This window comes from Canis lupus, chromosome 25, assembly GCF_011100685.1.
Source record: "Canis lupus familiaris isolate Mischka breed German Shepherd chromosome 25, alternate assembly UU_Cfam_GSD_1.0, whole genome shotgun sequence".
In the NCBI taxonomy this organism is placed as follows: domain Eukaryota; kingdom Metazoa; phylum Chordata; class Mammalia; order Carnivora; family Canidae; genus Canis; species Canis lupus.
This window is the reverse complement of record NC_049246.1, coordinates 4,255,095-4,264,717: the sequence shown is the minus strand read 5'-3', so window position 1 is coordinate 4,264,717 and position 9,623 is coordinate 4,255,095. Positions and strand designations below refer to the sequence as shown.

Here is a 9,623-nt window from a genome sequence, read left to right as displayed (position 1 = left end):
CACGAGGGCCCAGGATGGGCGGGGCCGAGGCGCCGCCGCCGACCGGGAGGCGCGGGCTCGGGGCGGGGGCCGCGGCGCGGCTGCTCGGCCGCCCTGGGGGCGCAGGTGTGAGCCGCGGCCGGGAGCGAGCGCGGCCTGCGCAGCCCCGAGGGCCCCGCGTCGCCCTCCTGAGCCAAGGTTCTCAGGAGCGGGCCGGGGGGCGGGGGGCGGGGGCCGGCGCCGGCGCCGGGGCCGGGGAGACGTTAGGGCTGTTGGGGGAACCGGCCCGGGGGAGCCCCTTCCAGAGCCCGGGCCGTCGCGGGGCGGCCGCCTCCCTCCCCGCCCGGCGGCGGCCTCCAGGAGCGCGCGTGTGCCGACGGCGCCCCCCTGCCCCGCCCCGCCCCGCCCCGCCCCGCCCCGCGCAGGGGGAGCCGGGGCCGCCGCCCGTTGGCCCCGCCCGGCCCTGAGCCCCCGGGGGCGCGGCGCCGCGGCCCGCAGCGCGTCGGGTGAGGGGGTCGTCATGGCGAGGCGGCCCCGGGGCGCGCCCGCCCGCTGCGGTTGGCATGGAAGCGGCCCCGCGAGGCCTGGCCGCGCCGCCGATTGGCGGGTTCAACAGACGCGGGGGAGGTGATTAGCTGAGCGCCGCGGCCACCGCCGCTGGGAGCCCGGCGCCCCCGCTGGCACGTGTCGGCGCCGCGTCCCCGCCCCCTCCGGCGGCCCCGCAGCCCCGGCCCTCGTGTGCACTTGCTAATTGTCGGAGACTCATGTAAAGACGCCAAGCGGAGGGGAGCGAGGCCCGCGGTAGTTCCAGTCGGGGGTTGGGGCCTTGTGTCTGGTGGAAGGAGGGCCGCGGAGGAGGACCCTGCTTGTCATTTGGGAAGGGGACGTACCTTCCCGCAGTGATGTATACACCGGGTCTTTTGTTTGCAAGGAGGTGGGGGGGGGGGCGGGTAGAAAGGATGAGAGAAGCACCGCCGCGGTGGGCGAAGACTCGGGCTTGTAGCTGTAGGCTCCCCAGTGAACGCCGGACTCCGTATCCTTGCTTGGAGGTTGTCAAGATTAATCTCTTCCTCCAGCCTCAGTCAGGTCTTAGAAGAAAGCCTTGAGAGATTCAAATCGCTGTTTGGGTTCAAAGGCGCTTGGATCCCTTGCAGCGTGGCTCTTGCCCTTCCTTTCAGCAGTAACAATTGCAGAGAAGATGATACGCTTTAGTGTTCTCCCTCCTAGACATTCATTGCATGCTTGGAGCCCATGATGGAAGAGCGTGGACTAACCATTGGGTTGTCTCTTTTTCCTTACCTAATAGTTGCATTCTGTGGCGACGGAGGGTATGCATCGCAGCAGCTCCAAGAGTGGAGTAGCCCTAGCTCCGGTGTCTCGAGGTCCCGATGCCTGTCAGATGATAACCAGAGCCCAACTCGGCCAGGATCCCCCGCAAAGAACAGTGCTAGGGGTGCTAACTGAGAATGGGCAGTACGGGAGGACCTGTGGCCAGGTAATGAGTGACAAGGGCCATCACGTCATGGTAGGAGGTGGGTTTCTCTTGGAGTCGGACCTAGAATACCCTGGAGTATTGCAGCCCTGGAATCTGGACTGTAGGGACACTGACTTTGGTCCCCTTTTTCAGCTAGAAAGAGTGAATAATTTATTATTTTTCCAATAATATCAAGGAAACAGGTCTAGGAACTATTTGAATTAAGTACATGTAAAGCCATGTAAGTGCTGGGCCAAGAGCAAGTGTTAACACACCAAAATAAACTATGGAACTGGGGGTTCCTCCAGAGCAGAGTGGCGTTCAGACTGATCTAGACTGTGCCTGAAGCAAACCTGAATTTGCTATGCTTTACTATGTTCGTTGCAAGTGGTGTTAGACTACAGATTGGGTACGGCTAGATGAAATTACTTCTGAAAGTGTGTTTTGAAAGTAGACATCTCCCCAGTCCGTGAAAAAAGGCAGGTGGGCAAATGGATAATAGATATTAGTTGCTTTTGCTGGACTCATCATAGGTAGGTGAATAGACTCCCTGAATAGATTAGAAACAAAATCAGACACCTAAAATGCAAAACAAGGGATTTGGATCCTTAAGACTGAATTTTGGGGTAGAAAAAAGTTTCCCTTAGTCTGTTATTAGGCCGCTCAGAATGATGCCTTAAGCTTATATTTTACACCTGTAATGGAATCATGCTGGCAATAGTCTAGTGAAGTAGGTAGGTCAAGAATTCTTCCCATTTAATAGGTAAGAAAATTTCAAAGATTTAAGAAAGGTCAGAAAGAAAGAAAGAAAGAAAGAAAAAAAAAAAGGGTAGAGGCCAGATTAGAGCCCTTCATCCACTGACCACTCAAGGTATCTGCCTTTTGGTGGCATCTGATCAGTGGAGAGAAAAATACCCAAAGTGATCTCTTCAAAGCTTTCGGAGGAGGGGGGTGAAATTAAGTGAAAGTGGTTTTAACAAACTTAATTTGCTTAGCAATATTTACTTTTTTAAAACGGAAAATCTGAAACCTGGTTCTTACGAATCATCAGTTCTGCCCAGTGAGCCCGGGCTTAACTTAAATTCAGAACTATTAGTTAACCTTTTATGTTGCCTAGCACTACTTCTCCATTCCCCTGCTCTATTCCTTTACCAACTTCTCAGAAATCTGTTTTATAGATTTCTTTTTAATCCTCCCAAACCTCTACCTTCCTTCCTTACTCTCAGTTGATGGCCTTGTGATCCTGTTATCTTAAAAATATAAAAGGAACCAAAAGGGAATTTCTGCACGTTCCCACGTGCCATATACCCTACCATCCCCACCCTGCTACATGACTTACACTTCCCTGCTCTCAGGCAGGGTGACTCTCACACATGTAGTATACCTCATGTCCTCTTGCTTCTTCAGGGATGTTGAGAACTCTCCTTTCTCAGCCTTGTCTACTGGTCAAACTCATAAGCATATAAATATATTGTATTCTTTTTCCATCTTTAAAACCTTTAAACTACAAAGCAGTGACTGTTCATTTTACAGCCAATAATTCGAGAGTTTATCCTGCTAGATCATAAACTCCCATCAGGATGAGGATTGGGATTTGAGGCTCACTGCTGTATTCTCAGTGCTTCGAACAGTGTTTGGCCAGGGTAGCTTGTGAAGATTTGTTGAGCGAATACTCTCTTGTCTTTAATTCTTCTCTTATTCTCTTTTGACTCCTTTTTTTTGTCCATTCCTTACTTGACTAATCCAGCAGCCTTTGACACATTTGATTATTCTTTATTCCTTGAAATCCTTTCTTCTCGCTCGGCCTGGAGAACCATACTCTCTTGGTTTTCCACCTTGCTCATTGGCCACTCTTCCTCAATATCTAAAAGAGTGCTCCAGGACTTGGTATTTGATCTGAATATGCACTCACTCCCTTTCAAACTTTCAAGCCTCTTAGCATTAAATACCATCTACCTGTGCTCATACTTTTATCTCTGATAGATTTCCTCAAGGGACATTATGTCATACAAGAGATTCTATGGCTTTGTAAGAGAAGTTAATGGTAGGAGTTTCTAAAACAATCATGTTTCTAAATATCTGAGTATAAAATGGAAACTTTATAGGCACTTACTTACTGAAAGCTGTTTAAGGAGGAAGACTGTAGGAACTCAGTGACTATATATCAAGAGGTACTTATAAAATCCTATAGGCTAGAAGTATGAAAGCCAATTAACAATCTCCCTCTACCCACTCACCCATGCAATACCTATCCTCATTTTGGAGGATAGCTATGGTTTCTTTTTTTTTCTATAATCTTGAGTTTCCTTTGATAGATATATGAGGAAGATGACAAATTATAGGTAGCTCTTTTCCCAAATGTTAGATGTAGATAAAGATAAGGGAGAAGTCATATTTCAGAAGCTTCATTTTCTGAAATTAAATTGCAGACCTAGATATTTCAATTTAAGCCTGTTCGCATCTTTCTGGCTTGCTGGCTTGGGTCACACAAGCTCATATCACCTATACTATCTTCAGGGTGGCCTCTCACAAAAAACTTAATCCTCTTCCAGGGGATCACAACAATCCGGTGCTTCTCTGGATCAGAAAATGTCGTCCCTCCAGCTGGAAAGAAAGTGTTCTCTGACTGCAGGGTCCAGGTGCCAGCCAAACAAGGATTTCATATCTACATGGATGAGGCTGAGCAAGGAGACAGAGACAGCTGCACTGGGAGAGAGGGGATGGCATTTGAGGATGTGTGTGGGGTAGACACCAGCACACTCAAGTCAGACCTTCACTTCCTGCTGGATTTCAACACAGGTAATCCGACTCACCTATGGCTGGTGGTACTCTGTACTCATAATCGCCTGCAGCATTCAATAGCATGTAACTAGCAGGAGAAAACCATGAAGTAATGCCTTATTTTCACAATTGCCTGTGGAGGGTTAGTGAATGCAATGAATTTTTAAACTGAATGTCTTACCTGATAATGTTGAACCCCTGCAGTTTCCCCTATGCTGGTAGATTCATCTCTCCATTCCCAGTCTGAAGATGCATCAGATTTTGGTACAGATGTGATAAATGTGACTGAATATGCTGAAGAAATTCATCAGTACCTTAGAGAAGCTGAAGTGAGTTTTCCCAAATTCTATTTCAATTTCTAGCACTCAAAACACTTAATAACAAGATAGCTATAAACTTCTGGCCAAATCCACTAGTGAATAGCATTCTTATGGCATCCAAATGTAGGAATATCTATGAAAAAGAATAGGTGTGGGGTGCCTGGGTGGCTCAGTCAGTTGAGCATCCAAATCTTGATTTCGGCTCAGGTCATGATCTCAGGGCCTTGGGATGGAGCCCTGTGTTGGGCTCCTCAGTCAGTGGGGAGTCTGGTGGAGATTCTCTCTTTCTCCCTCCCTGCCCCCCAAGTAAATAAATCTTAAAAAATAGTAATAGTTGTGAGGCAAGTAGCAATTACTTGGACTATTTCTCCACAACTCAAAGGGTTTATGTATTCAGTATTTCACTCTTAGGAATAACCCATATTGCTATTCCCTGCCCCTCCTCCTTTAAGTTATTTGTTGTTACCTAATTGCCTTACAGAACCAGAATTTCATACGTTCTTCCACATAGTAAAGATGTGTTTGGCTCTTGATCAGTTTCTTCCTAACCTTTGCTCAGAGATTATTTGTTAAATAGCCACTGTACCATGGAGCGATCTTTCTGATATACAACTATTTAAGTATTAGAACTCTTTTCCCAAACAGATAAGACACAGGCCCAAAGCACACTACATGAGAAAGCAACCAGACATCACAGAAAGCATGCGAACAATTCTGGTGGACTGGCTGGTTGAGGTCGGCGAAGAGTATAAGCTTCGAGCAGAGACTCTGTACCTGGCTGTCAACTTCCTGGATAGGTTTCTTTCTTGCATGTCTGTTCTGAGAGGGAAATTGCAGCTTGTAGGAACAGCAGCTATTCTTCTGGCTTCGTAAGTATTCTTTCAGCTTAAATAATGTAAAACTGCAGCCTGTCAAAACACTTGATTTTCTTTCCCATTTGTTGAAGAAATGCTCAATAATTAAGGCTTACTCATGCCTCCCTTGATAAAGTATCATTTTTGCAGTATTTACTGAGAAACTGAATCTTAACATGCAATCTTAACACGTGTTCACTCTTCAATTCCGATGTTTAAGATTTATAGCAACAAGTTCAATATCATGAACAGATAACCATCAGCTCAAATTCAAGATCCAGTTTAACTATTTTGCAGTGTGGTCTTTTGACTGCATTCTAATACAAAAAGATTGTGGTTATAGAAAATATTTTGATTATACAAAAGCCATCGTCACGATCTAGCAAATGACCTGTAGTAACACAGTTTATTTGGTTCCAGTGAATAAACTATCACTGTGTACAAAAAGAGCTGGCTTCTGCCTGAACTGCCTTAAATTCAGTGACCTGTTGGTAGATGGCAGTGTCTTCAATTCTTCTGGTCTTGGACATTCTACTTATTAATGCCCAGAAACTTGCCAAAATTCCCCCATAGAAAGCAGAAACTAAAGCAAAAGAGTTGATAATAATGAAATTCTATCATTATCTTACTCTTGGATACATAGCATCATTTGCTAATCCAATTGAGAAAAATTCTGAACATGATCTTTTTATTTTTATTATTTATTTATTTTGAACATGATCTTTTTAAAGATCTACAATCTAAGGAGCTTTTATTCTACGCTTGTGTTCAATATAACATTCTTTTCCACAAGATGAGTGAGGTTTATAGAATTAAGAGCAATTTATCTGTATGTCTGTCATTCAGAATCTTTCAGCATATCAGAGGCCACAACCTAAAATTCTCAGTTGGAAATTGTCTCTGTTACTACTCCTAGCAGTAAGTACAACATATCCTTGCAATACTCATGCTCTTGTTCTGGCATCAAGATCTGAATATTTTCAAGGTCGGTACCATTTAGTAATATTTAAGTGGATATGTGGATACAGAGGAAAGAAGTCTTCAAGGGCCATGCAAAAGGCATGGTTGTGATAGCAGAGGAAGGAGCTCCACAGCTTCCAAGATTTACTTCCGAAAAACTCTTTACCTTTCATAGGAAATATGAAGAAATATATCCACCTGAAGTAGATGAGTTTGTCTATATAACTGATGACACTTACACGAAACGACAACTGTTAAGAATGGAACACCTGCTCCTGAAAGTCCTAGCTTTTGATCTGACAGTGCCAACCACCAACCAGTTTCTCCTTCAGTACTTAAGGAGACAAGGAGTGTGCATCAGAACTGAGAATCTGGCCAAGGTATGCTACCTGACTTCCAGGAACTTGGGAACCAAGGAGAATAAAATTAGCCTTTCCCCATCATCCGTCAGTTCTTCCTTCCTTATCAGTTCTTTGTCCTGGGTCCAGAAAAACTTTTTTAGCAATGGAAGAGAGCTAATTTTAGGATCATGATTTCTGGTTATGAGACATCACTGTCCATCACGTTTGGTAGGCATGGGTTATCTGATCACCCAACTCTTAAAAGAAGTTTAAGTTTGGAAACCGTTCCCTTGTCAAATACAGACTACATGTAGGCAAATACCTCTTCTTAGTTAACAGAATGGAAATAAAGTAAATGCAGTTTGATTTGGCTCTCATCTTACCCTAACTATGAAGTAATAAAGCATTATTTGGTCATCTGGGGTTAGTGTACTTTAGTTGAAGGCACTGAAGTATTAGTTTGGAAGACTTGGTTTCCAGTCACTGTGATCCTAGCATATCTGGAATGTATATGCTATGCAAAGAGTAATGAGGATCTATGTATAAATTTCCCAGTATGTTTCTTCTAATCTCGCAGGGACTGTTCTAGCCTCTGAACTACATGCATTTGCCTGACAAATCCGTAGCTTCATACGGTCGTATTTTGCTACTTTATGTGACTGGTATACACCTGTACCCACTAGTAGAAGACAAGAAAAGTAACCTATCATATATACTGTGTAGGTGGGCCAAATCCTTGTATATTGGCCTGTACTACAACACCAGTGCTATTCTGGTTATGGATAGGCATAGCAATTATTAACCCAGTGAATATTTTGAGCATCCGTTTCTGTCCACACATCACTAGATACAGGATGGACAAAGATAAGACAATTTTTTCCCTTCACATTTCTAGGTTTACTTGTAACCTTAGTCAGATTCTAATTCCACTGGGATTTTCTCTCTTGTGCTTAGTATGTAGCAGAACTGAGTCTGTTGGAAGCTGACCCATTCTTGAAATATCTCCCTTCACTGAGAGCTGCAGCAGCTTATTGCCTGGCGAACTATACTGTGAACAGGCACTTCTGGGTAAGATTCCAATGAGTTCTCTACACGAAATGCAAAGCCTATCTAAGAATCTGTCCAGTAACTCTCAAGGCTTAGTATGGACTGGCCTCTCATGAGGGAAAGTTAGTTTAATAAGGAACTGGTTGTCTTGCCAGCAGATGACAACATGTCACTGAGTGTTGCAGGTCAGCTTTTATGGCTTTGACTCAGTGGCCTTGGGGTAGAGATTGCAGGAAGGCAAGGAGATGGTGTTTGCATGCTTATTCAAAAGAAGCAGGCCTGGAAACCTCAATGCCCACCTTATGCCAGGAATGTCCTTGTGGTGCAAGCATTGAGCACTTCAGGCAAAATTTGTTGACTTTTGTTCTATGTGTGTAAAACAATCTGGATCCGTTTAGGATGGTCAGAAATTTGCATCAAGTTTTCGAGGAAAGGGAGCAATTAGTGCTGCCTCTTGGTCCAAAAAGAGGCGAGTTTAGAAACGGACCCTTCGATTGGGTTCTGAAGGCTCACTTTTATGCTAAAAGAAGTAGAGTATCTACTTTTATATTCTAGAATTCTTATTTATTATTATATATTCTGCATCCACTAAGAATCTTTCATATGTAAGATGTAAATAGGGTGTTTAGATAAGAAGAGGCTCTTTAGGGACCAGTAAAAATCCTGCTCATGACAGAATACATAAAAGTAACCTACCCCCAAATTGAGCATTATAAATACACAGTATGAACAAATTGAGAACTCTGGCTGTTCTTCCTAATATTTCATTTCTAAAGTCACTGAAGGAGGATTACAGTTTCTCTTGAAATGAATGTGGATACTTCCTAAGTAATTAACTTCCTTGATTTCAGATTTGTCTTCAGCTTTCTGATATAAAGTTATATGATGCAGTTTTTTTCTTTTTGTCTTGATTAGCCAGAAACTCTTGCTGCATTTACAGGCTATTCATTAAATGAAATTGTGCCTTGCCTGAGTGAGTTACATAAAGCATGCCTTGATATACCCCATCGACCTCAGCAAGCAATTAGGGAGAAGTATAAGGCTTCAAAGTAAGTTTCTGAAATTTTCTTCTCTGAGCTTACTAATTTAAGGCTTTAATAGGTTATAGTAATGTCAGCATTAAAAATAGAACAAATTGGAAATCTCAGTGCTAGGCTCGCATGTTAAATCAGGAAAATCGGTTTAGAGAGGCCTAGATTTATAATATGTCAGCTTGGAATACATAGAGTCAGAAAGCGTTCTTCCTTTCTGTTTAAACTACTGGAAAGTTCTCTGTGGCCTGAGATTTTATAAAACCGAAGTCCTTTGTTTGGGTCTCATTGCAGGTACATGCACGTGTCTCTCATGGAACCACCTGCAGTTCTCCCTCTACAATAAGTCTCTTGCTGAAGTAGTTCCAGAACTTAACCTCCATATCAACAGAATTCATCTTAACTTTTATAGGTTTCTGCAGGTTGGGTCAACTAGTGTTGCTACAATATAGATGACATATTTTTTAAAATGTAAATGTAGTCAAGTTCCCTTAGATTTTAGTAGTTTGTAATATCATCTAACATTTTTTAAAGAATAAACAACTTGCCTTGTGACCACATGTTAGACTTGTTTACTAATTAGGATGGCCCATATGCTTGCCTGGAATTGTAGTGGGGAGCATTATAAATGTCGTCTCTGTTTCAAGAATTCTCCTAAACTGGTTTCATAAATCTGGTATGCCATTGGGATTAAGTGTTTTGAGGAATTCAGAGATTTTCATGTTTGGTGTCAGTGGCTCCCCTGAGACTTTTTTCTTCCCATTGGTTTACTTTTTACACAGCTCTCCATAAATTGGCGAAGGAGGGAACTCCAAGCTTAGACTCATTAGTGAAGG

The 9,623-nt window shown here is 43.7% G+C and overlaps 1 protein-coding gene across 5 annotated transcripts; it reads left to right on the top strand.

Annotated features, from left to right (window-relative positions):
- The first annotated feature begins 105 nt into the window (after positions 1-105).
- CCNA1 (cyclin A1) lies at positions 106-9,347 on the top strand. 5 transcript variants are annotated; one of them, XM_038573263.1, is made up of 9 exons: positions 106-177; positions 1,286-1,474; positions 4,006-4,252; positions 4,439-4,563; positions 5,182-5,423; positions 6,544-6,748; positions 7,664-7,777; positions 8,672-8,805; positions 9,082-9,347. In XM_038573263.1, exons 2-9 carry the CDS (start codon positions 1,310-1,312, stop codon positions 9,131-9,133), a joined length of 1,284 nt encoding a protein of 427 aa, XP_038429191.1. In that variant the 5' UTR covers positions 106-177; positions 1,286-1,309; the 3' UTR covers positions 9,134-9,347. The 5 variants fall into 5 exon arrangements, with proteins under 5 accessions (XP_038429191.1, XP_038429190.1, XP_038429189.1 ...); XM_038573262.1 differs by lacking the exon at positions 106-177 and adding an exon at positions 629-780; XM_038573261.1 differs by lacking the exon at positions 106-177 and adding an exon at positions 676-883.
- The last annotated feature ends 276 nt before the right edge of the window (positions 9,348-9,623 follow it).